The following is a 26,231-nucleotide window of genomic DNA, read 5'->3' on the forward strand; positions in this document are numbered from 1 at the left end:
CAAGCCTAAATTTAGCCTTGGGAGGAGAGAAGGGAATGGGAGCCACTGGCCCAGCCGCCTGTCCCCAAGCCCCAGTCCCAAGGCATCTATTCTGCAGAAAAGAGCAACTTGAGGCCCCAGAGGGAAGCCAGTGCTTTGAGAAGGTGCAATCTGGGAAGGCTTCCTGGAAGAGGCAGGGTTCTTAGGGGCCTTTGAAGGTGCAAACTCAACAAATCCTGGCTCAGGTAAAAATAATAATAATAATAATAATAATAATAATAATAATAATTCCCAGCCACCTTTTGCCCTGTCCCTTGCACTTTGCAAAGGCTCCACCACTCTCTCCCAGCTTAGTCCTCTCAGGGACTGCAGAGGGCAGGCGTGTGTGTGGGCGCATTGCACAGCTGAGAGGCTCACAGAGGGAGACTGTGGCCAAGGTCAGCTGGGCATGACCTTGGCTGGGAGTCCCCAAATGTGCTTTATGAGACCAAAGTCCCTGGGCGGGGAAGGTGGAGCTGAGGAGCCACTCCGGGGCTGGGGATGGGGCTGGCTTCTTTATCGCCCCGCAGGTGAGGCGAGGAGGGGGCTGCAGGGGCGGGGAGGGGGTCAGAGGCAAGGTCCCTCCTCCCCATTGTCCTTCTCTCTGCCGGGAGTCTCCTTTGCATATGCAAATGAGCACATCCTCCTGCAATTACACAGCTATCAGGAGCAAATTACCTTCGTGCTGTTTACTTTCACTGTCCTTAATTAATCCGGTTATTAGATGATTAATGAAGCCTGTTTGGTGAAAAATTCATAGCAAGAACGTGTGGGGTGTGTACGAGGTGTGGGGGGGGGGCGCGTGGCTCCCCGTTGTGTGCGTGGCACCTGTGTGCGTCGCACGTGGGCGGCGGCAGGCGGCTGCTCTCCTCGTTCAGAACCCAGGCGCCCCCTTCCCTGCCCAGCCCCTCCGCTGCCTGCCCGAGTGTCCTGCACACATCCCTTCACCTCCCTCCTTCCTGCCCCCCGTCCCAGCACTCCCAGCCCCCCTCTTGCAGCCCATCGCCTCCTCCAGGAAGCCTTCGTGGCTAGGGAAGGAAGGTAGCCCTGCGAGGACAAAGGCCCCAAGCGGGCCTGGAGGGCGGGGAGTCGGTCCCAGGCCTTCTCCACCGCCCCCAGGGCCCGCTCCCAGTGCCCCAACTCCTACGCGCCCCGTGTTCGCTGCCCTTCCAGGCGGTGGGCAGGCGCGCTCCAGGGGCCCCCCTCTCCCCTCTGCAGGCAGCGCTTACCTCTGACGGCCGCGGTCCAGGCCCCACCAGAGGTTAGTCGCGTGCCACGCACACACACGCCTGCGCATGCATGCACACATATGTACACGCATGCACACACGCAAATACATGCACACACGCGCACATGCCCTGGACCTTGACACCACCAGGCCCGGCATCAGGGAACGCTAAGGTAGTATTTCTTCTAATATCTCAGCAGTGACAGGCTGAGCCCCCGGCTGCCCGTGCTGACAGTAGCCCGGCGTTTTCCCTGAGGTACCCCTCCCCAGGTAATTTCTGGGGACTCCAAGGAAGGTGTTTATGACTCATAGATCCATTCTGGGGCCACTTTAATCTGGTATTTCTACCCAGCTGCTATTATACTATGTTGTTTCTGTATGTCTTATTATTTACCCTACTTAGAATTTATTATTTCTTTCCGAGGATTTGTCTTTTTTATCATTTCTGGAAAATTCCTAATCAATGTATTGTTAAATATTGACTATTGCCTCCCCTGTTTCTTTCAATTATCTTCTCTCTGGAATTTGTAGATGACATTTTCTTTCCCATGTGATAGCCTGTGTCTGTGTCTTTTTCCCTTTTGTTCATATTTTTCTCTCTGAGCTCCATTAGTGACCAATGATTTCTGCAAATCTGTTTCCTGGTTCACTATTTCTTCAACCATATCTAATCTACTGTTTAACCCATCTGTCAAGTTTTAAACCGCAACACTATTGTTTTCCTTTCTGAGTCAATTTTTCATTTTCATCTTTGCCTAGTTTTCCTAATAGCATCTTGATTTCTTGAAACATTTTAAGTGTGCTTTTATGATGTTCTGGATCCGACCATTTCAATACCTGAAGTCTTGAAGGTCTGATTGTGCCATTTGTTGTTTCTACTGAGTGGCTCATGATCAGTTGCTTCTTTGTGTACTCTGTAATTTTTTATTGTAAACCCAAGCTTAGCCAGACTTTATCCATGGGACTCCTCTGTGGCCTGAGTTAAGGGCATGACCCTTCCAAGAGAATGTGCTTTTGTTTCTGCCGGGTGGTCCAGGTGCCACCAACACAAGACCACTCACTGCTTGGCGTTTCCCAGAACACACAAGGAGCACAAATGTTTCCCCTGAACTCCTATCTGGGCAGGCTTTTGGGTACCAATTTAAAGGTGACTTTTCTTTCTACTTAGAACACAGGCTGAAATAGACAAATTTTCTTGTCATTTCCCTTTGCTACTGGATGCATTTTTTTCTCTACCTTTCCATGAAAAGTGTAAGCCTCTGAGAGTCCTGTCTTTCTGTGGAGGTCTCGGCTGCAGCTCTCCACCCGTGGGCCCCGCGGCCTGTCTCCTCCCTCCTGGGCCCTCACCAGGCCTCTCGGCTGGTGGTTCTCAGCCTGGGTAGCTTTGTCCTCTCTAGGGACACTTCACAATTCCTGGAGACGTTTTTGATGGCCACAGCTGGCGGGAGTGCTGCTACTGGCATCTGCTTGGTAGAGGCGGAGGATGCCGCTAAACATTGTGCAATGCACCCAACACCCCCGTTAACGAAGGATTTTGACCCAAAATGTCAACGGTGCTGCTAGTTGAGAAACTGCTGTGGGTCAGGGAGCCATGCAGATGACCTGAGGTCTCTCCCCTGTGTCAGAGTCCCCTCCCACGCAGAGGTCCTGCGCCCGCTTTATTGCTGACACCCTGAAGGTTTTCCTCGTGTTTATTCACGCACTTTTTACCAGCACAGCCATGCATTTAAAACACCAGTTGTCCTGTTTTTTGGAGCGTTTCTAGGTGTTCTGTGGGGAGAGCTTTTCCAGAATGTCCACCTGCCTCTCGCCTGCACCTGCCTCTTCATGTCGGCTGCACGGGCTCACCCCTCGCCCGTAGCCCTGTAGCCTTTTCTAGGCTATCTCTGCACCAGCGTGGGCCCCGAAGCCCAGAGAATGTCCAGGAAAGTTTGGCAGACAAGGGAAAGGGCCTTGAGCGTGCGCAGGGCTCCCCAGCAGCGGATACTCTTGGGACTCACAACCCCCTCACCCCCGCTCTCCTTGGGGCCCCACACGGGGCAGCCCGGGAGCTCCAGGTCTGTTCCCCCTCCCTGGCTACAGCCGGGGAGAGGACCCAGTGCCCTGGCCGCGCCCCGCCCACCGCCCAGGCCTTCCTGCTGCAGGACCTTCCCTCCTTGCCCTCCCGCCTGGGTGTGTCCTGCTCACGGGTATCCAGAGCCTGCCTGGCCCACCCTCCCCTCCGCACCGACTGGTGGGCGGGTGTATGGATGGACGGGTTGGCGGATGGACGGACGGATGGATGGGGCCTGGCTTTGGGGCAGGCCCAAGCAGAGCAATTACAGTGACCGATTGTCCATGTCCCAGAGTCGGGGTGATTTAGCTTCCCAGCGACACGGCGTTAGACAGCCGCTGTCCATTGCGAACGTGCATTTAAGGAGACAGTTCTCTGATGCCTCAAGGACACAGCCGGGCGGGAGAAGCGCCCAATTTACATGACTAAACAGCGCACTTAACTTTGCAGAGTGCCGCATCTGCATTCCATTTGTGGCGACTTTACGGTTTCCTCCAGCGCGGGCGAGGACGCTGGCTTGTGTAAGCCTGGGCCCACGAAGAAGCAAATGGAGCCCGTTCCCAAACCGAAGCAGGGCATCTCCAGCTCTGCGAACCTGAGCTGCCGGCCGCTCCCCGGCGGCCCTTCCCTGGAGAGGGCAAAGCCAGGCCCCTCTCCCCCCAGCAGAACCCCGGGCAGCCCCCCTTCCTCCCTGCAGCTCCAGCCGCACAGGGCGTCCCTCTGCGCCCGCCACTGCTTTAGGCATCGGACGTTAGGCAGACCCAAGGCCCTGCCACACGGGCTCTGTTCTCCTCAAGGACAAAGACACAGATAAGTGTGTGAGAAGAAAACACAGAGCTAGGAAGGCACGCTAAGGGGTGTGGAGTTTTTCTTTTTGGAGTAATGAAATAAGTCTAAAATTTTTTTGTGATGATGAATGCAGAACACTGTGATTCTACTAAAAGCCCCTGAGGGGAGCAGATGTGGCTTGAGCGGCTGAGCGCCCGCCTGCCACATGGGAGGTCCCAGCTTCAGTTCCCAATGCCTCTTGAAAAAATAAAACAAACAACAAACAAATAATGAAAAACCAACTCAGGGAAGCTGATGTGGCTCAGGGGTTGAGTGCCAACTTCCAATATTTGAGGTCCCGAATTCAATTCCCAGCTCCCAGTACCTCAAAAAAAAAAAAAAAAAGCCATTGATTATACACTTTCAATAAATTGTTTGGTGTGTGAATATATCTCAAAACTGCTTGGTAAATAAATAAATAATTGTGCAAGAATAGCCAAAAATAGCAGCTATGTACAGCAGGAGAAACAGAGAGAGATTGGAAGTTGAAGAATTTTCCCATTTATTTGTCTGGTTTTTGTTTATTATTATTATTATTGAAATGATGAAATGCTCTAATGATGATGGAAGTGATGAATGCACAACTATGTGATTATACCAAACACACCACTCTGGATGAACTGAATGCTTTGTAAATATGCACTAATAAAATTGGTTTGTTAAAAAAGCAAAGAAAATAAAACAGGCACGGAAGGACGAGGACCGTGAAGAAGAATGAAGTGTGCCGGTGTCTGGAGGGACGGGGGAGGCTGCGTCGGGGTGGGGGGGTCCGGAAAACCCTTCTGTAAAGAGGACTTCCTTCAGTGAAGTCCTGAGACTTAAGGAGGGAGAAACAGACATGGCTCAAGCAACTGGGCTCCCGCCTGCCACATGGGAGGTCCCTGGTTCAGTTCCTGGTGCCTCCTAAAGAAGACAGTGAGCTGGTGTGACAGGCAGGTGCGGCAAGCTGACGCAACAAGAGACACAAAAAGAAAAACATAATAGGAGACACAATAAAGCAGGGAGCAGAGGTTCCCAGTGCCTCCTAAAGAGGACAAGCAAGACAGAGAGCTGACGTGAGGGCAGGCGCAACAAGCTGACACACCAAGATGATACAACCAGGGTGGTGGACTTAGCCCAGTGGTTAGGGCGTCCGTCTACCACATGGGAGGTCCGCCGTTCAAATCCCGGGCCTCCTTGACCCGTGTGGAGCTGGCCCATGCGCAGTGCTGATGCACGCAAAGAGTGCCGTGCTGCACAGGGGTGTTCCCCGCGTAGGGGAGCCCCACGCGCAAGGAGTGCGCCCCGTAAGGAGAGCTGCCCAGTGTTAAAGAAAGTGCAGCCTGCCCAGGAATGGTGCCACCCACACGGAGAGCTGACACAACAAGATGACGCAACAAAAATAAACATAGATTCCCGTGCCGCTGACAACAACAGAAGCGGACAAAGAAGAACATGCAGCAAATGGACACAGAGAACAGACAACTGGGGGAGGGGAGAGGAAGAAATAAATAAATCTTAAAAAAAAAACGAAACAAGGAAGATGAACAGACACGCAAGTGCAAACAAGGAGGGAATGGGGAGAGATAAATAAATAAAATAAATCTTAAAAATAAAAAGAACTAACTTTAAAAAAAAAAGGGCTTAAGAAGGAAGACTAGGGAAACGGACTTTGGCCCAGTGGTGAGGGCGTCCGTCTACCATATGGGAGGTCCGCGGTTCAAACCCCGGGCCTCCTTGACCCGTGTGGAGCTGGCCATGCGCAGTGCTGATGCGCGCAAGGAGTGCCGTGCCACGCAAGGGTGTCCCCCGCGTAGGGGAGCCCCACGCGCAAGGAGTGCGCCCGTGAGGAGAGCCGCCCAGCGTGAAAAGAAAGAGCAGCCTGCCCAGGAATGGCGCCGCCCACACTTCCCGTGCCGCTGACGACAACAGAAGCGGACAAAGAAACAAGACGCAGCAAATGGACACCAAGAACAGACAACCGGGGGAGGGGGGGAAATTAAATAAATAAAATAAATCTTTAAAAAAAAAAAAAAAAGAAGGAAGACTATTCCACATTGAAGGCGCAGCCGCTGGAGCCTTGGAGAAGAGCCCACGGGGCTGGGCTGAGAGGAGAGAAGGCAGGAGGGAGGTGAGCCTGGAGAAGCACGGAGGGCCAGGCCCCGGGACCCGCACAGCCCTGGCCCGGGGTTTGAGGTTGATTTTTTTTTTTTTTGAAGTTTCGTTTTTTGTGTGCCTATTTATTTTTTTAATATTACATTCAAAAAATATGAGGTCCCCATATACCCCCTCCCCCCTCCTCCCATAACAACAACCTCCTCCATCACCATGAGACATTCACTGCACTTGGTGAATACATCTCTGAGCACCGCTGCACCCCATGGCCAGTGGTCCACACCATAGCCCACACTCTCCCCCAGTCCACCCAGTGGGCCATGGGAGGACATACATGTCCAGTAACTGTCCCTGCAGCACCACCCAGGACAACTCCAAGTCCCGAAAACGCCCCCACATCTCATCCCTTCAGCGGCTTTCAGGCGGGGTGAACCCGACATTGCCGCAGGCTCCCCGGTCGCTGTGTGCGAGTGAGGCGGGCCAGAGCCGAGGTGGGCGGCCTGGGGGGCGTGCTCCTACGCCAGGCCGCGGATGGGGGCGCCTGGGGGGCGTGCTCCTAAACCAGGCTGTGGAGGGGCGGCCTGGGGGGCGTGCTCCTACGCCAGGCCGCGGGTGGGGGCGCCTGGGGGGCATGCTCCTACGCCAGGCCGCGGGTGGGGGCGCCTGGGGGGCGTGCTCCTACGCCAGGCCGCGGATGGGGGCTGGGGGGGCGTGCTCCTAAGCCAGGCCGCGGGTGGGGGCGCCTGGGGGGCGTGCTCCTAAGCCAGGCGGCGGATGGGGGCGCCTGGGGGGCGTGCTCCTACGCCAGGCCGAGGCGGGGGCACCTGGGGGGCGTGCTCCTAAGCCAGGCCGAGGCGGGGGCACCTGGGGGGCGTGCTCCTAAACCAGGCCCAGGTGGGGGCGCCTGGGGGGCGTGCTCCTACGCCAGGCCGCGGATGGGGGCTGGGGGGCGTGCTCCTACGCCAGGCCGCGGATGGGGGCGCCTGGGGGGGCGTGCTCCTAAGCCAGGCCGAGGATGGGGGCGCCTGGGGGGCGTGCTCCTAAGCCAGGCCGAGGCGGGGGCACCTGGGGGGCGTGCTCCTAAACCAGGCCCAGGTGGGGGCGCCTGGGGGGCGTGCTCCTACCCAGGCCGAGGATGGGGGCGCCTGGGGGGCGTGCTCCTAAGCCAGGCCGAGGTGGGGGCGCCTGGGGGGCGTGCTCCTAAACCAGGCTGTGGAGGGGCGGCCTGGGGGGCATGCTCCTAAGCCAGGCCGGGGTGGGGGCACCTGGGGGGCGTGCTCCTACGCCAGGCCGCGGGTGGGGGTGGCCTGGGGCAGGCGCTGGGAAGCGGGTGGGTTTCTGGAAACACTTGTCGCCCGGGGTGAGGGGCGTGAGAGAGAGGAGGAGCCACGGTCGGCGCCGCGTCTGCGTTTCCAGAGCTGCTGCGACCAACAGCGCGGGCCGGCCGGCTTCACCCGGGCAGCCCCGCGTCCCCGTCTCGAGGACTGTGCCCCCAAGAGCCGGGTGCCGGCGGGCCCGGCCTCCCTCCAGGGCCGCAGCCCGTCCCCCTCGCTGTCCTCCATGCCCCCGCCGGCTGTTTCCTCTGTGGGAGGCCCCGTCGCCCTGGACGAAGGCCCTGCCTCGTGCCGCTTGGCCTCAGCCTCTTCCGAGCCCCGCAGTGTTCACGCGCGTTCGCGCTCGCGGGACCAGGCGCGGCGTGCGTGGGTCTTGGTGGGACACGGCTCCCGCACCAGGGTTGCTGGCCGGGCAGCTGGGAGGACGTGGGGCCCTGTCCTGAGGGCGCAGCGGAGGGCCAGGAGCCCGGGAGGAGCGGGGAGCAGGCGGTGGGCCGCGGGGCTGGGTCGGGGAGCCTGGGGAGGCCCTCCTGCGTCAGGGCCACGGACCTGAGGCGCCCCCCGGGGAGCGAGCATAGTGAAGAAAGAGCCTGCGGCCCGGGAGCGCAGCGGCTCCAGAGGCGTTCAGCGCTCCTCCCCTGCTCCGGGCTCTGCGGGGGCTGCCGCTGCACCTGCGCCCTTCCCGGTGCTCCCCTGCCGGCCTCGGCCGCTCCGGCCCGCGAGCCTCCCACAGCGCCCTGGGCCTGCTGGGCCCCGTTCCACCGCAGGACCTTTGCCCACGCGCTCGCCTGCGCTGTGCTCCCTCTTATCCCACGCTTCTACTGCCTCCTCCTTTCTGGTGGAAATTCAGGGCCGCCGCCCTGGAGAGGCCTTTTTTTTGTTGTTGTCTTTATTTATTTTTTTAATATTACATTTAAAAATATGAGGTCCCATGTACCCCCACCCCCTCCCCCCACTCCTCCCATAACCACAACCTCCTCCATCATCATGAGACATTCACTGCACTTGGTGAATACATCTCTGAGCACCGCTGCACCTCATGGTCAGTGGTCCACATCACAGCCCACACTCTCCCCCAGTCCACCGTGGAGAGGCCCTTCTCGACCCGGCGCGAGTGTAGCTGTCAGCACCGCGTCTGCACACACACGGCTGCTCTGCCTGGGACCCTCTTCTCCTCTTCCGGAGGACTCTTTCCACTGTAACTTGAGTGCGCCTCCCCTCCCGCACCTGACAGGAGCTGGGGGAGCTGCGGGACACTGACTCTCCGCCCACCACGCCTGCAATAAAATAAACGGTGCGCGGGGAGTGACCGGAAGCAGGACCCGAGGCTGGCTGCGCAGGTGCTACATTCTCCACGCTGCACCAAACCTCACACCCGACCGTGGTCGACAGGACGGGGCTGCTAGCAGTTCCAGTCGTCTCTCCCTCCGGACTACAGGATTACCTGTCCTCAGCCCCTTAAGGTGAGGTGTGGGCGTCAGACTTGCTTTAGCCCATACCCTACGAGCAGCGAGCAGCAAGGCCGGGCCCCTCACAGGTGGAAGCGCTCACGGGCTGCTGTGCCGCTCTCCGCGCCCTCTCCTCCCGCCACGAGAGCCGTGTGCGGGGCAGCGCCCACCACCTGCAGCCCCCAAGTGACAGGACGGAGCAGGGCCCCACCCACGATGGACAGTTAGCTGAGCAAGGGGGAAAGCTCGGGTGTTTGGTCTCTGAGTTTGTGATACGCAGCACAGCCCAGCCCACCCGGAAACAAGACAATGAGCTCCAGCCCATGACCCCTCTCTGTGCCCGCTTCTCAGACTCATTCAGCCAGCATACACTAATCAAAGGTTCGCTGCACGCCGGCGCTGGCCGCACGGAGAGGAATCAGACACGGCCCAGCCTCTGAGGAGCCTGTGGTCGTGGGTGTAGAAATGGCTGAGGAAGTACAATAAAGCACGGTGCAGTGGAGCTCCGCGATCCCGGAGGAAGGAATGCTAAAGCAGAATCTTGCGACGCGGATGTGGCTCAAGCATTTGGGCGCCCGCCCACCACACGGGCGATCCAGAGTTCCCCACGCCTCTAAGAGAAGACGAGCAAGACGGCAAGCAGACCTGACAGACTGGCGTGATGGGCTGGCCCGGTGAGCCAATGCAAAGAGCTGAAACAAGATGAGGCAATAAGGAGACGCAACGAGGAAATGCAATGAGAGACACAAGAAGGCAGGGAGCTGTGGCTCAAGAGATTGAGCCCCTCTCTCCCACTTGGGAGGTCCCGGGTTTGGTTCCCTGTGCCTCCTAAAGAGAAGACAAGCAGACACAGAGAGTGCACAATGAATGGACACAGAGAGCAGACAGTGAGCCCAAACAATGATGGGAGAAATAAATAAAATAAATCCAAAAAAAAAAAGTAGAATCTTGACTTGAAGGTGCCAGTTGTCCAGGTGAGGGTGGAGGTGTGTTCCAGAAGGCGTGGCATCCTTGGCACAGGGACCAGCCTCGCAAAGGCCACCACAGGGGAGACAGCATGGTAGGGGACCCAGGGGAATGTGGCTGGATTAGTCAGAGGAAGCTGCTCTCCCGTCGACTCCAAAATACATCAGCTTAAACAAGACTGAAGCTGGCTCTCCCACAGTAACAGTCCAGAACGTGATGTCCCAGGCCGCAGGGGTCTCTGCCACCCCCTGCTCTCGGCTTCACCTCCGAGTTCACGGTGGCTGCTCCAACTCCTGCCATCGCATCTTCAACCCAGTCAGAAGGAAGGGGAAAGCATTAACTGGAGAGCTGGAAGGAGCACAAGCCTTTGCTCTGCACGTCCACAGTTCCTGGATGCTCTAGCTCTACAACCAGCGCCCCACCCACCCAGCCTTCCAAGCCAGAGTTATCCCCACATCCTCCCCTCGGTTCCCGTCTACATCAAGCAATCGTGGAGACCACCCCCGTGCTCTCCCGGCTTGGCGTCTCCTCCCCGGGTCCTCAGCTCTCCCAGGATCATGGCGATAGCCTCCTAACACAACTACCTCACGCCCAGTCTTTCCAATCCAGCACGCACACAGTGGCTGCCCCAGTTTCCAGCTCCGACCAGGTCCCTTCCTCCGTGGAGGGAAGTCCAGGTCCCTGGGCGCAGCCCCAGCTCCTCCTGCCTCAACTCTGCCCACCTCTCCGTTTCCAGCTCTCACCCCTGGGACCTGCCCAGTACCCTACTTGGGCCGTCTTCCAAAACACCGAGGCGTTTATGGCCTCTGTCCCTCTGATCCTGCCTCTTCCTGTCCCTCTGGCAGCGTGCTTGTGCTCGTCGTTCAGGGCTCCGCTCACGTGCTCCTCCTCCAGGAAGCGGAGTTGGGGTCCTTCTCTGCGTGCCTGGGGCATGTCCCTACTCTCCACTTCCGCATTATTTTATGATTATTTCTTCAGGCTAGTTGTTCCGTGTCTCCAGAAACAGCCGTGCATCTGGACACACAGTGGGGCTTTTAAAAATCGAATGAAGAAATGAGCGGGGGAAGCAGAAGCCAGCCAGAGCGCCTTGGAGACAGTGCGGCGTGGGGGCCAAGGGCGGGCGGCGAGGCCGAGCCGGGAGGTCCCAGCTCCACCACTGCTGTGTGCACCTGAGCAGGTCAGTGGACCTCTCTGGCCTCACTGTGCTCCGTCAGTAACATGGCAACAATGATAGTGCTTCTCTCATATAGTTGTTAGGAAGATTAAACAATTCAGGTAAAATTCTGACAACAGCGCCCGGGGAGCCGGCCGTCCTCCGCCCGCGCTGCTTCACCAAGGGCGGTGAGGACCTCTAAGCGTCCGAGCAGAGGAACGGCCTCGTCAGCTCCGCATCTCGGAAGGCCGGGAGGACGGTCCCACATCCGGCCAAAATGACACACAGGGAGCAGGTTCACCTCCCCCCCAAAGCAACTGAAAAACGGGTAAGACGCAGGGAAGCACAGTTCTCCAGACACTGGACACTGACCGGTCCTCGGGGACCTGGAAGGAAACGACCCAAACAAGTAGAGGAACAATGCTGGAGATCCAGCCGTGTCGCCTCCCGCCAGCCAGAGCGGGACACCTCAGAAACCACGGGGTGCAGGCCGTTCTCCTAAGGTTTGCCCCGGTGGTGGGGCAGAACGGCCCTGGACGAAATGCTGCGCTGATCCCACCTGAAAAAGCTTCAAAACAAGACCTGAAAAGGTCAAACTGTTTCCAAGTAACCGAACCACATCCCAGGAAAAGCTCAGGAATATTCACAGGTATACAAAAACATCTGGCATCCAATGAGGGAAAATCCACGATACTTGACTTCCAATAAAAAATTGCCAGGCATACTTTGAAGCCAGAAAATACTGCCCATAATGAGAGAAAAAATCAATCAATTGAAACCAACCCAGAAATGACACAGATAATAGGATTAGTAGACAAGGACATTCGAGCAATTATAACGGTATCCCATATGTTCAAGAAGCAAGAGGGAAAAGTAAACGTGCTAACTAGAGACACGGAAAATATTTTTGAAAGACTCGGTCAAACCTTAGCTTGCCAGGTCTACTATGACAAATACCACTGGATGGCTAGGTTTAGACAACAGGAATTTATTGTCTTACAGTTTTGGAGGCTAGGAGTCCAAAATCAAAGTACTGCCAGGCCATGCTCTCTCCCAGAGTCTGCGGGATTCTGGTGCTGGCCTCCCGGCAATCCTTGGGGCTCCTCGGCTCATAGCTGTATCTCCACCTCCATCACACAGTGATGTCTCTCCTTCTCTCACTTCTACTTCTGAGTACGATTTCCTGCGCTCATCAGGCCTTCCACCATATTGGAGCAAGGCGCACCCTAGTCAGTCCACGACACCTTAACTAGCCGCATCTGCAAAGGTGCAGGTGGACCACACCCACAGCCTGCTCACCTTTACTAATGACGCATTCCAAGAGCCACACCTGCAGGGCTGGGAGTTAAGACTTGAAGATGTCTTTTGTGGGGGTCATGATGTACTCAATCCCCAGTACAACCCTCTGGAAATGAACTACCATGCTGAGATTTAAAGTGCACTGGGGGAAGCGGACTTGGCCCAGTGGTTAGGGCGTCTGCCTACCACATGGGAGGTCCGCGGTTCAAGCCCCGGGCCTCCTTGACCCGTGTGGAGCTGGCCCATGCGCAGTGCTGATGCACGCAAGGAGTGCCCTACCACGCAGGGGTGTCCCCCGCATAGGGGATCCCCACGCATAAGCCCCGGAAGGAGAGCTGCCCAGCACGGAAGAAAGTGCAGCCTGCCCAGGAATGGCACCGCACACACAGAGAGCTGACACAACAAGATGATGCAACAAAAAGAAACACAGCTTCCCGGTGCCGCTGATAAGGATAGAAGCGGTCACAGAAGAACACACAGCGAATGGACACAGAGAGCAGACAACAGGGAGGATGGGGAGAGAAAAAAATAAAAAATAAATCTTTAAAAAATAAAGTGCACTAGATACAATTGACAGCAGATTGGACACTGCAGAAGAAAAGGGAAAGGAATTTGAAGACATGGCAATAAAAACTACCTGAAATGAAACACAGAGAGGAGGGAAAAAACAAGACTGAAAAAGAAAATAAGACTATCAGTGAATTGTCCGACAACCTCAAGAAGTTGCAGTAGAAGTCCCCAAAGGAGAGCAGACAGAGGGGAGGGCAGAATATTTTTCAGAATAGGGTGAAAACTACAAATCCATAGATCTAAGAAGCTCAACAAAACCCACGTTCAAGAAACACAATGAGGGAAACGGACTTTGGCCCAGTGGTTAGGGCATCCGTCTACCACATGGGAGGCCCGCGGTTCAAACCCCGGGCCTCCTTGACCCGTGTGGAGCTGGCCATGCGCAGTGCTGATGCGCGCAAGGAGTGCCGAGCCACGCAAGGGTGTCCCCCACGTGGGGGAGCCCCACGTGCAAGGAGTGCGCCCGTGAGGAAAGCCGCCCAGCGTGAAAGAAAGTGCAGCCTGCCGAGGAATGGCGCTGCCCACACTTCCCGTGCCGCTGACGACAACAGACAACAGAAGCGGACAAAGAAACAAGACGCAGCAAATAGACACCAAGAACAGACAACCAGGGGAGGGGGGGAAATTAAATAAATAAATAAATCTTTAAAAAAAAAAAAAGAAAAAAAAAGAAACACAATGATAACTACACCAAGGCACATCACACATGGCTCAAAACCAGTGATTAAGAAAAAAAGTTATAAGCAGCCAGAGAAAAAGACAAATATGAAGATTAGGATGATGGTGGCATTCTCCTCAGAAACACCATAAATAAACCAGAAGACAGTGGAGCAGCCTCAGAGGAGAGCTGAGACACCCTGGAGGCTGGCGGAGGCGCCGGGAGACCGTGACGGTCCAAGGGAGAGAGCCAGGGGGGCGTGACCGCCCAGGTGGCAGTGTGGATGGAGGAGGGGGAGAGGGCGTGGAGGAGACCCAGCGACTGGCGAGGAGTGAGAAGGGGCGGCCAAGGTAAGGGGCAGCCTTCTGGCTTGGGCAGCTGCTGAACGACAAAATGGGACACATGGAGAACAGGTTTAAGAGAAGACTATTGGAGACTGGGAGAGAGGTATAAGCTTGACACTCACCTGAGGCCATCTCAGTCAGGAGAGGAAAAGCTCTAGCACCGTAATAAAAATCCCAAAACTTGTGTAGTGCAGCACGAGAGTTTATTTCCTGTTCACACTCAGTTTATCCCGGCCGGCCCGGGCTCGCTCCATTCAGTCACGCAGGGACCCAGGCGCCCTCCATCTTACGTGGCACCATCTCCACATGTGACTGCCAAGGTCGCCACGCAGGAAGAGGCACGGAGGAGGCACGCCAGCCGCCTCGGGCCACAAGGACACGCCTTGTCTCCACCCACAGCTCATCGGCCAGAACGAGTCAGAAGCCCCCACCCCACTGCAAGGGAGGCTGGGAACCGTGGAGGATGCCATGAAGCACCGCGGTCCGGAGTGTCATGAGAGGGGCCGTGGGCTTTTGGAAGGGGAGGAAGAGTAAATGAACACAGGAGTGGGGCCCCTGAGGGCGCCCTGGCATTTGAGGGGCAAGGGAAGAAGCCCCCAAAGCAGGAAAACGTACTGTCCTGGGAGGTCAAGGCAGCCAAGACGAGGGGAAGGCTCGCGTCTCCACCGCATCTCCTGAGCTCTACGACTGTGTCGTTCTGAAAGTATTTTCAGTAGATATTATTATCACTGTTTCACGGATGGAGAACCTGAAATGGCGAGAGCTGAGGGACTCAGGCACCACGTCAGAGGGGATGGCAGAGCCATGGCCAAAGCCAGGGCTCCTGGCCCCGGGCCCCTCATCCGCGTCTTCTGCTTTTGCCCCACTCTGCCTGTGCCCAGAGAGGTGCCAGGCGTAGCCACTGTGTCCAGACTGGAGGGCAACACTGACTCCTCCCTCCAGGCTGCCCTCCCTGATTTCCCCCGGCGTCCAGCAAGCTCAAAAGGGAGCGTGTTTTCAGGGCTCTGAAAATCACAGGATCCCCCCCTCACTTTCCTGGGTTGAAGGATGGTGGTGGGAAGGGTCTTTCCAAGCCTCTCAAGTCTAGAAAGCCTCTTGACCTCTCTGGGACTCAGTTTCCTCCTCTGTAAAGTGGGGCGGGGGTGCGGGCTGGCAGCAGCTGGTCCTGGAGGCCAGTCCAGCTGAGACAGTGTTAGCCCCACCCCTCCTGCACCAGCGAGTCCGGCCACCGCACCGTGGTGGGGTGCGGGGCCGGTAGGCCCCCCTTGACTGGTCCCCGCCCCAATTTCTCCATCCTCTCCTGCTTCACAACATTAAGCCTCTTCCTCCAACCACACACAGGAAACCGGGGCTGGGGGAGCTAAAAGAAGGGCCTGGTTTGCACATCCAAGCCCCTCCCCCACCCCTGACTGTGTGCGCAGTTGCCATAGCAACTGGCCCCGAAAGACTCTTCTCCGCAGTCGCCTCCCCTTTTTGTAGAGCTGGAATGCCAGCTGCTTGCCCAGGCTCTGAGGGCTCAGAGCTGGATCACTCACTGTAAGGATAAAGAAAGTGAGGTCAGAGAGGGAAAGCAATTTGCCCAGATGCACACAGCTAGCTGTCCGCAGAGCCTCACTTAGCACCCAGGCCTTCTGATTCCCATCCCAGGGCGCCTGTCATCCTGGGAGATAGGGACGGGTCAGTCCCCTACCCAGTGACCAGCCCACTGCCTCTGTGCTCTGGCCAGGCCTCTGGGGAGGAGCTTGGCAAGCCCAATGGGGCAGAGCCGCAGAGACAGAGCCGGGAATGGGGGTCCCTCTGTAGAGCCAGTCAAGCCCCCTCCCCAACTCCCTCCTTCCACAGATGCTGATCGGGCGCCTGCTCCGGGCCAGGCACTGCTCTAGGTGCGGGGGGTTCCGCTGGGATCAGTCAGACAAGCCCCCGTCCTGGTGACACAGCGTTCTGCTGGAAGGAGGAAGAAACGAGCTGACAGGTGGGAGCTGAGAGAGGGAGCTGGAGAGCGGTGGCGGAGGCAGCTCTGGGAGCCAGGGCAGTCGGGGCCGTTCTCCCAAAACCAGATCTTTCACAACTTACCTGGCCCCGGCAGCACCTCTGGAGCGTCTGACTCCAATACGAGCTGGAGAACGTGCCCGGGGCCAGAGCCCTGGGGCTTTAGCCGTGAATGTCAGGCACGCCAGCGGAGGTTGGAAAGCTGCTTCGTGGCCGTGGCTGCCCTGTCTGTTCCCAGCACGGCCTGCTGGCCCCTGATATCCAGCAAGGATCCCCCACCCCCACGCCCCACTCGCCAGCACCAAAATCATAACCCAAATGCACTTCCTGGTGCGTCGAGACAACCCTTCACCTCTTAGTTAGAGAGAAAAGCCATGACTAGAAAAGCCATGACTACAAGGGCCTCCAGCAGATACCGGGTGTCAGACAACCAACATCAGCAGACCTCTATCTGGGAGCGGATTTTTATTACACTCTTTATCATGGGAAACATCAAACATGCACAAAGGAGAATGACAGAAAGAACTCCGATGTGACCCGACCCAGCTGGAGAGTCGGCAGTTCGCGGCTCCTCGGCCCCCAGCTCTGCTCCCTGCCCGCTGGGTTATTTTGAAGCTACCTGGGTCTGGTTTGATGAGAAAAAGTAGAACAGGAAGCCCCCCTCCCAAACCAGGAAGAGGAGGTTCCAGAAGCCTGGGTCAATAAGGCGGGGGGGTCTTGGGTGGCAAATGCCCACGGCAGACCCCGGGGTCAGGCGGGACGGAGGGAGCAGCTGGCCGCAGGGAGGGCGCCGGGCGGCTGAGGAGGAGGCGGGAAGGGCCGGCCAGCCGAGCCCCACTTCCTGCCCCAACCCCGCCTCTCTTTGTTTCTTTCCCCCTTCTTCCCCTACCCCTCACTGGCAATAAAAACATAATTACGGGGCTTTATATTTTAAAAAAAGGCAAATTATGGTGACACGCTTTAATTATCCGCCAAGCAATGGCGGGCTGAATTACACAGGCAGGGCCTCGGAGGTTACCTAAAAATAAAGCAAGAAGCCTCATTAGATGCTAATTGCTGCTTTTGCCACTCAAGTGAGATCTTGGCACCATGTCCCGTTTGGTGCCAGGCTGTCTACGGGAGGCCCAAGCCCTGTGAGGCTCAGAGTGCCGGGGCCACACCCCACAGGGTGGTGCAGGCGAGGCAAGAGGCCGAGAGGGGGCCCAGGGGCCAGGGGCAGCGCCTCAGTTTCCCCCGATGTTCAGTGGGCAGATGGAAACCCCTGGGCCAGGGGCGGGAGAAGAGGCCAACAGCCCGTTCTCGGGCTGCAGAGAAGGAGGTTCCACCCAGGCTCCAGGACGCCGGCACCTTCCTGGGGCCTCCCAGGACCCCTCACTGGACCGGGAGGCTGAGCTGGTGCTGAGGGGGCCCAGGGCCCAGCACCTGCCCCGCTGCCTTCAGGGCCTGAAGGGCCAGAAAAGGCGGCCTCAGAGCCTGCCCATCGCACTGCCGGGACCCGAGACAGCCTGGCCCCTGGTTCTGGAGCTGGGTTCCCTGTGTGGCCGGGGAGTCCAGGGAAGGGGAAGGCGGCTGGCCACAGAGCACATGGCCGCAGAGCACGCGGTCGACAGAGCACGTGGCCAACCGAGCACACAGCCCACAGCACACGGCCCACAGAGCACACGGCCCACAGAGCACACAGCCCACAGAGCACACGGCCCACAGAGCACACGGCCCACAGAGCACACAGCCCACAGAGCACACGGCCCACAGAGCACACGGCCCACAGAGCACACGGCCCACAGAGCACACGGCCCACAGAGCACATGGCCGCAGAGCACGCGGTCGACAGAGCACGTGGCCAACCGAGCACACAGCCCACAGCACACGGCCCACAGAGCACACGGCCCACAGAGCACACGGCCCACAGAGCACACAGCCCACAGAGCACATGGCCCACAGAGCATGTGGCCAACCAAGCACACAGCCCACAGAGCACGTGGTCGACAGAGCACATGGCCAACCAAGCACACAGCCCACAGAGCACGTGGCCCACAGAGCACGTGGCCCACAGAGCACACGGTCGACAGAGCACACGGCCCACAGAGCACACAGCCCACAGAGCACACGGCCCACAGAGCACACAGCCCACAGAGCACGTGGTCGACAGAGCACATGGCCAACCAAGCACACAGCCCACAGAGCACGTGGCCCACAGAGCACGTGGCCCACAGAGCACACGGTCGACAGAGCACACGGCCCACAGAGCACACAGCCCACAGAGCACACGGCCCACAGAGCACACAGCCCACAGAGCACGTGGTCGACAGAGCACATGGCCAACCAAGCACACAGCCCACAGAGCACGTGGCCCACAGAGCACGTGGCCCACAGAGCACACGGTCGACAGAGCACACGGCCCACAGAGCACACAGCCCACAGAGCACACGGCCCACAGAGCACACAGCCCACAGAGCACGTGGCCCACAGAGCATTTAGCCACAGAGCATTTAGCCACAGAGCACATGGTCGACAGAGCACACGGCCCACAGAGCATGTGGCCCACAGAGCACGTGACAGACCCCACGTGGAAACTCCCTGAGAAGACAGCTGCCTGAAAGACCCTGCAAGACCCTGACCACAAGATCCCATTTGGAAAAACAAGATCCTGTTTGACCCACGAGGTCCCATTGGATCAAAGGGGAGCCCTGGACCCTCAAAAGGCCTCACTATTGGCCCCTGAGAACTGACAAGTAGGGCAACCAATCAGAACAGCAAGCAGCTGGAGTCCCGCCCCAGCATCTGATGGGGAGGAGAAGACACTTTAGGAAGCCCTGATGGGGCGACATCCGCAGCTCCCCCCGCACCCTGCCGGGATCCAGGCTCCAGGGCGCACACTTTCCTCATTTCCTAGAAAACCCCTTACTGCCGACCCTATGGCGTGTCCCTAAATTCTTTTATGCTGCATCAGCCAAGAACCTAGAAGCCAGAACCCAGAGCCATCGGGTAGCACCCGGGGTCCTGGGCGCCCCACACAGGGTCCCGTGCACCCAGCTGGCCTGGACTCGGCGGGCTCCTGCCCGGGGCTGGCGTGGCCTGGCTGCCCTGGCCCCTCGGCATGTCTGGGCTCTGTCCTGGGTTTGTCCCCACAAGCTCGTGCGTGGGCGTTTTTGCCTCCTCCTGACTTCAGAGGCTCCGAGTGGGTCCCACGTCTGGCCCGCTCCCCGCTGTGCACCCGGAGCCCACAGAGGGTGCTTAACCTCTGAAGGAGGCCCGAGGAAGGGAGGGGCCCGATGGGTGGCACCCGTCTCAGCTGGCCTGGGGCCCTCCTGGTGTGGGCACTGAGAGCCGTAGCCCGGGAGCCCCTGGTCCCGGGCACACCTGGGGCTGAGCCCCCACCCCCGCCTACGTCCACGTAGTCCTCAAGCTCGTGACGCGGCGGGGAACAGAGACCCGTAGGTGACGGTGGCCCCGGAGCTCCCATGCAGGCCGTCTTCCGTGTAGCTCCCCGGGCAGGCTTCCGGGGTGCTGGGGCTGCTGGGCTGGGGCCAACCTGGAGAGCAGCCGAGGGAGTTAGAAACCCAGGGAGCCCCCGGCCCAGGTGCCTCGGCCCCGCAGAGCCTTAGACACCTCTGCGCGCCCAGCCCTCCTCCCAGAGACCCAGACCCAGTGGGGGGGGGCCTGGGCGTGTGCATCGCCCACAAGGGCCCATGGCGGTTTGGAAGTGCGAGCTGGGGGTACACCCTCACTAGCCAGAGGCTCCTGTTCACCCTGAGCCCGGGCGCCGGGGGCCTCTCGCTCCAGCCAAGTCCTGGGTGGAGGGAAAGGCCCTCCCTCTGCCCATGCAGGAAGAGGGCTCGGATGAGCAAAGAGCCCTTCTGGGAGCACAGGTCTCTGGGAGCTGCCAGGGACCCTGCAAAACCCCAATCTTGATGAAGCATAAAATACCTGAAGATCCTGAGCCTCTGTCCACCTTCCTTGGGTCTCCCACAGGAGCCCAGGGCATTAGAACCTAGGACGGGGAAGCGGACGTGGCTCAAGCGATTGGGCTCCCGCCTACCACACAGGAGGTCCCGGGTTTGGTTCCCAGTGCCTCCTGGAGGAGGTGAGCTGGTGCAGTGGGCGCAATAAAAGAGACACAAAGAGGAAAGACAATGAGAGGCACAGCAAAGCAGGGAGCTGCGGTGGCTCAGGAGGTTGAGCACCTCTCTTCCACATGGAAGTTCCTAGGTTCCTGGTGCCTCCTGAAGAGGAGACGAGCAGACGCAGGAGAGCACACAGCAAATGGACACAGAGAGCAGACAACGAGTGCAAACAACAAGGGGAGAATAAAAAAATAAATCTTAAAAAAAAAAATATTTAGGGAAAAAACCCAGGCTGGCGAGCCAGAGCCTTCCCCACCCAGGGCCTGGGGGCAGCTCTCCTCGCAGGCCCCGGCTCTGGCTTCAGCAGCCTCCGGCTTCCAGATGGCGGGCCGAGGACCCCGGGGCACCTAGACTCGCTGCCGGAGCAGACCTGACGTCTGAAAGTGCTGCGGGGCATCCCGGCCCCGAGCAGGCCACACACCCCCTCTCTGTGCCCGGCTCGGCTGCTTGGAAAGCACCCCCAGCCCTGCCCCACATCATCTCACCAGGGGACCCTCAGCATTTCTGGGCTCAATTCGGCTCCCTAGGAGCTGAGTCTGCCCCCTCGGACTGGACGCTCCCCAGGGCAGGACTGGCTTCCCCCTCAAATGCGGGGGACCTGGAAGGTGGGACTGTGTCCCCCTCCATTCGACTGGTAGCACCCCCTGAGGACTAAGCCCCAGCCCGAGCTGCCCCGGCTCCGGGGGCTCCCTCGGCCTCGCCCACCATGACCTTGAGGGCTGACCCCTTCCCCCCCAGCGCCGAGGGGCAGCTCCCTCCTTGCGGAGGTGATTCTCCCCTTAAAACCTAGAGAACCCCTCACCCGGTGCATTCCCCTTCCCAGACGGGGGACCCCTGCAGCTGCGGGTGCACCTGGGCTGAACATCGCACCGTCGTGTCCCAGGTCAGCACCTCCAGCCTTGGGCCCCTGGGCCTCAGCCCGCAAGAGGGGCTGGAGAAGGGCAGGGCGCCCGGGCTGGGGCGGGGGTGCTGTCAGGGAATGGCCTGCGGGGAGAGCCGGCTGCACCCCCTCCACGTCCGCCCCCCGCCCACACACACGCCCTCGAGGCTTCGGGCACATGCCCTGGGGGTGACCCACTGGCCTGGCCGGGGCTGGGGCAGCGGGTGGCAGGGACACTGGGTGGCAGTCTCAGGGGGCACCACCGTCTGGCAAGGTGACGCGTAGACGGGCTCGCTCCTGTGCCCCCTTCACCCCCCTTCCTGAGCGCACACGAGCTGCCCGGCTGCAGGCAGATGCACACGGCCCTCCAGGGAAGGGTCACTTCCAGAGACAGGTGTGCGCGTCCCGCCCCCACCCGCCCAGGAGCAGGCTGGGCTGACCAGGGCACCAACACCTGGCAAGGCCGAGCGCCCGCAGCCTCCCCTCGCGCCCAGGCCCCGGCCAGCTGCCTGGCTCCCCCCAGGGCCTCTCGGCCCCTCCCCGGCGGCCGGCCCGGGGGCGGGGCAGGAGGGGGGCTCGGGCACCTGCGCCCCAGCTGCTGCCCGCGGCCTCACTGCGTCGCAGGCTCTATCATTTCCCAGGCGGGGCTCGGCCTAAACTGCTTCCTGCTCTCCACCACCGGGGACGCAGCTGGGCCGCCGTGCCTGCGCACGCCCGCCGCCAGCCGGGGACGGGGGCCCTGACGACGCGGGCGCGACCCGCACTCAGCTCCACTCCGGCCCACGCAGACACCGACACAAGGCACACACACACGGAGGTGCCGAGAGGACAGACACGCAGTCCAAACAGATACACACGCACCTGTGCCACACACGTGGGGACGCGGGTACCGTCAAGGGCACACACTCCCCATGCCGGCCTCTGGGACAGACACACGTCATCTGAGCTCCTGTGAGCCGGAGGCAAGCTGGACAGGCAGGCTGCGGGCGCTGGCAGCCGGGACGCCGAGGGCTCAGAGGAGCTCTTCCTGGCTGGAAGGAGAGAGGGACTGGGAGGGGTCCTGGGTGGAAGGGACCTGGGACCGAGGAGCAGAAATGGTCCCACCCTAGGGGCTGCAGGGTGGTGACAGCAGCTTCCCCACTTAAGGGCCATGGGGGGCTGGTCTCAGAATCTTCTACTATGGCCTGGCCTTGCTTGGAAACCGGCCCCTCCACGCCTCCCGGATGTCCAGCCCCGCGGCGGCACCGCCGGGTCCTCCGTCTCCGTCATCCAGTTCCTTCCTCCTGGCCCTCCCGCAGCACCCCGCCCCCACCCCCTGGCGGCCCGAGCCCGTGGTCCCACTGCCAGACCCTCAGAGGATGTGCAGCCAGGGTGCAAAACCATGTGTGTATTTTTATTAGAAATGTTCTTGGTATAAAAACAATCATGCGCTACACGTTGTCGTCGATGACCGTCACCAAACACCCAGGCACTGAACTCCGTGTCGTCGGCAGGGGGGGGCAGGCGGGCAGGCGGGCGGGACACGCGGCAGACGGGAGGGGGCGGGCGGGCAGGCTGCGGGCCACAGGACACACACAGAGGCCACGGGGGGACTCAGCACTTGGCAACATACTCGAGATTTGTTTTTGTTTGGGCTTTTTTTGTGTTTTGACTTTTTTTTTTCTTTTTTCTTTTTTTTTCCTCTTTTGCAACATGTAAGATTTGATGGGTGGCAGGGCTAGCGGGGACAGAGGCTGGATGTGAATGAAGCAAGGAGCGGGGCTGAGGACAGGAAAGGAAGATGCAGAGAGAAGAGACGAGGATGGAGCCAGAGAGAGAGAGAGAGGAGGGGTCTGGAGATGGGGAGATGAGGGAGAGGACGTGGGGGAAGAGCCGGAAGGAGATACAGACAAGTGGAAAGCAGGGACAGAGGAAGACTCGGCAAGACGGACGATGGCGACACGAGGAGGTAAGAGAAAATGAAGGCGGGGATGGAGACAGGCCCAGGGACCACAGGACAGACGGAGTCGAGGGGGAAGACCCGCTCTGGGCCCCCCGACCTGCGCCCAATGATTGGGGACCAGGAGGGGCAGTGTCCAAGCCCAGGCCCTGCAGGGGGCCCGAGGCCGCCTCGGCCCCTTGTCTTCCTCCTGCGTCCACCCCGCTTGCCTGGGCTGCCCGGCAGCGACTGCGGGGGCTCCGCCGGCCGCAGCACCAAGCCTCGTCCGTGGGCGCCCACAGGCAGGCGGGACGTTGGAGCGGCCCCGGCCCCGCGCCGGCCACGGGGTCTCAGGGTCCTCTGCGCCTCCAGCTGCGCTCCGGCGGCCTAGCTAGATGGCGTGGTTGGTGTAGGTGACGTAGGTCTGCTTGGTGGCCAGCACTGGAGGGAAAGAGACCAGAGGGGCCCAGGATCAGAAGGGGACCTTTCCACGCCCCTCCCCACCGGGCCCCGGAACGGGGCGTCCCCGTGCTGCCCGGCCGTGAGCCAGCCCCCCCAGGGCCCCCCAGCTCCTCGGGCACAGCGCAGCTCCCCCAGCTGGGATGTCCATCCGTCTCTAGAAATGACCGGTCATTCAAACAGTCCCACCCAAAGCCCACTCCCCCGTGAGCACCTCCCCACCACGGAAGCCCCTGCCTCCTGGTTCCACACTTTAAAAGAACCACTTCTACCTAGGATGCACCTCTACGACCTGACCTACAGGACAATCAGAGGGACGTTGTTTCACAAGTTCAACACACATTTTAGAACTATGCATACAAGGAATATACATTAAACAGATGCGAATGGTGGTCCCAGGCAGGGGAGGGGAGATGGAGAACGGGGGCTGAGGGAACAAAAGCCTAACATCAGAGGGGACCCTGCAAGGACCAGCGATGACTGGTCATCAGCTGAGGCCCATGATTCACTCGACTCTCTGCCTCCAACGCCCAAGGGAAAAGTGAATCTTCTCGGAACCCCCGGCCCCCCCCCCCCACGGCCCTCTGAGCATCTGGACTTGGTTTTGGGGTCCCTGTCTCCTCAGCCTGAGCCTCCCTGACCTGCACCCGTCACTCCGGGCCTGGCTCACGCCAGGGGTGGGCTTGGGGTTGCATTTGTAGGTGTCTCCTGGCCACAGCCCTTGGGACCCTTCCCCTACCGGGCCAGCGGCACAGCCAGGGAGCAACTGGCGCTCTCGTGGGCATTGTGCGGGGTCACGCTCCTGTCCCCCCGTTCAGACCTCACAACAGGCCAGCGGGGGGCTGAAGAAGTGCCGCCCCCCTTGACAGGTGAGGAGCCGAGGCCGGGGGCGGGGGGGGGGAGCCGGCCAGGTCCCCGGTTCTGTTCTGTCCCGCCGAGGCACAGGGCGCCTCTGGGGGAGGCGGGGCGCCTCTCGGTGGCTACGGGCAGCTGAGAGGAGAGTCATCAGAGGCCCCCGGAGCGGGGTCGGCCAGCTGGAGCTGGGGGGGAGGCCGGGTGGCAGAATGGTGCACCCTTTGTCCTAAAGCTGCTGGCACCAGTGTCGGCCAGAGGCGCCCACCAGGGCCGTGTGCCGGAGAAGAGGGCAGGGCGCGGGCAGCAGGGCTGTGGATGGCAGGGCGCGGGCGGCAGGGCGTGGGCGGCAGGGTGTGGGCAGCACGGCTGTGGATGGCAGGGTGTGGGTGGCAGGGCTGTGGATGGCAGGGTGTGGGCGGCAGGGCGTGGGCAGCACGGCTGTGGATGGCAGGGTGTGGGTGGCAGGGCTGTGGATGGCAGGGTGTGGGCGGCAGGGCATGGGCGGCAGGGCTGTGGATGGCAGGGCGCGGGCGGCAGGGCTGTGGATGGCAGGGCGCGGGCGGCAGGGTGCGGGCGGCAGGGCGCAGGCGGCAGGGCGCAGGCGGCAGGGCTGTGGATGGCAGGGTGTGGATGGCAGGGCTGTGGATGGCAGGGCGCGGGCGGCAGGGCTGTGGATGGCAGGGTGTGGGCGGCAGGGCTGTGGATGGCAGGGTGTGGGCGGCAGGCCACGGGTGGCAGGGCGTGGGCGGCAGGGCGCGGGCGGCAGGGTGCGGGCGGCAGGGCTGTGGATAGAAGGGTGTGGGCGGCAGGGTGTGGGCGGCAGGGCTGTGGATGGCAGGGCGCGGGCGGCAGGGCTGTGGGCGGCAGGGCACGGGCGGCAGGGCTGTGGATGGCAGGGTGTGGGCGGCAGGGCTGTGGATGGCAGGGTGTGGGCGGCAGGCCGTGGGCGGCAGGGCGCCGGCGGCAGGGCGCGGGTGGCAGGCTGTGGATGGCAGGGTGTGGGCGGCAGGGCGCGGGTGGCAGGCCGTGGGCGGCAGGGCGCGGGTGGCAGGGCTGTGGATGGCAGGGTGTGGGCAGCAGGTCACGGGCAGCAGGGCGTGGGCAGCGAGCCGCCCGCTGTTACTCTCCGCTGGGCGCCGGCTGCGCACTCGAGGACCACGTTTCCCAGCTTCCCTCGCAGCTCCGCGTGGCCCTCCCAGACCACGTTCCCGCCAACGACACGTGAGCGGAAGGGCCGCGTGCGACTTCCGCGCCATTTGATTACAATGGGAAAAATAAGCACACCAAAATTTTTTTTAAATCACATAGGACCCTGTTTCCCTGCCCTTCCTCTCCCTCCCTTCCGTGGGCAGAACAGACACGAGGCCCACGCCCTGCCCCGTCACGGGCCGGGATGATCCTCCGGGGGCCAATGGAGCCACAGGACGGGGGGACCCGGCCCCAGCCTCCGCCCACACGCCGGCGACCGCTGCGTCCGACAGAAGCAAGCATCTCTGCGATCTGAGCCGCTCTGTCCTGGCGGTGTGGCCTGAGGCCCACTCAGGGGCAGGATTCCTGCACCCAGCCTGTCCTGGGGGTGGGAGAAGCAAACTGGTTGGGGGCGGGGCGAGCAGAGGCCGCATCACGGGACCCGAGGGGAGGCATGAAGATGAGAAAGTTCAGCTGAAGGAAGAACCTTCTCCTGGCCAGGGCTAAGCACGGAATGGGTCGCTTTGTGTGGTAGTGAGCTCTCAGTCAGGAGGAGCATTCAAGCAGAGGCAAATAATCACTTGGCCAGACAGCTGCAGGGAAGTTGCAAGTCTTAGGTGTTGACAAATGCATGTGCTAATGCAGGGGTTCTTAATCTTTTTTGCTCCACGGACCCCTCTGCCAGTCAGGTGACAACCACGGACCCCTTACTAAGTCTACACTGTGCTGTGTATTATTTAATAACTAGATCACACCTGTCCCCACAAAAAGGTTTTTTTTTAATTTCAATTCATGCTCACGGACCCCTTGCTAATGGAAGAAAAT

At 60.1% G+C, this 26,231-nt stretch overlaps 1 protein-coding gene across 1 annotated transcript in view; it reads right to left on the reverse strand.

Annotated features, from left to right (window-relative positions):
- Positions 1-22,358: 22,358 nt before the first annotated feature.
- Positions 22,359-26,231, reverse strand: part of GRM4 (glutamate metabotropic receptor 4) — a 118,221-nt gene continuing 114,348 nt past the window's right edge. The window contains 1 exon segment of the mRNA XM_058306583.1: positions 22,359-23,345. Within this exon segment, the coding sequence (XP_058162566.1) occupies positions 23,296-23,345 (50 nt within the window). The 3' untranslated portion in view covers positions 22,359-23,295.

This window comes from Dasypus novemcinctus, chromosome 11 (assembly GCF_030445035.2).
Source record: "Dasypus novemcinctus isolate mDasNov1 chromosome 11, mDasNov1.1.hap2, whole genome shotgun sequence".
Lineage (NCBI taxonomy): Eukaryota > Metazoa > Chordata > Mammalia > Cingulata > Dasypodidae > Dasypus > Dasypus novemcinctus.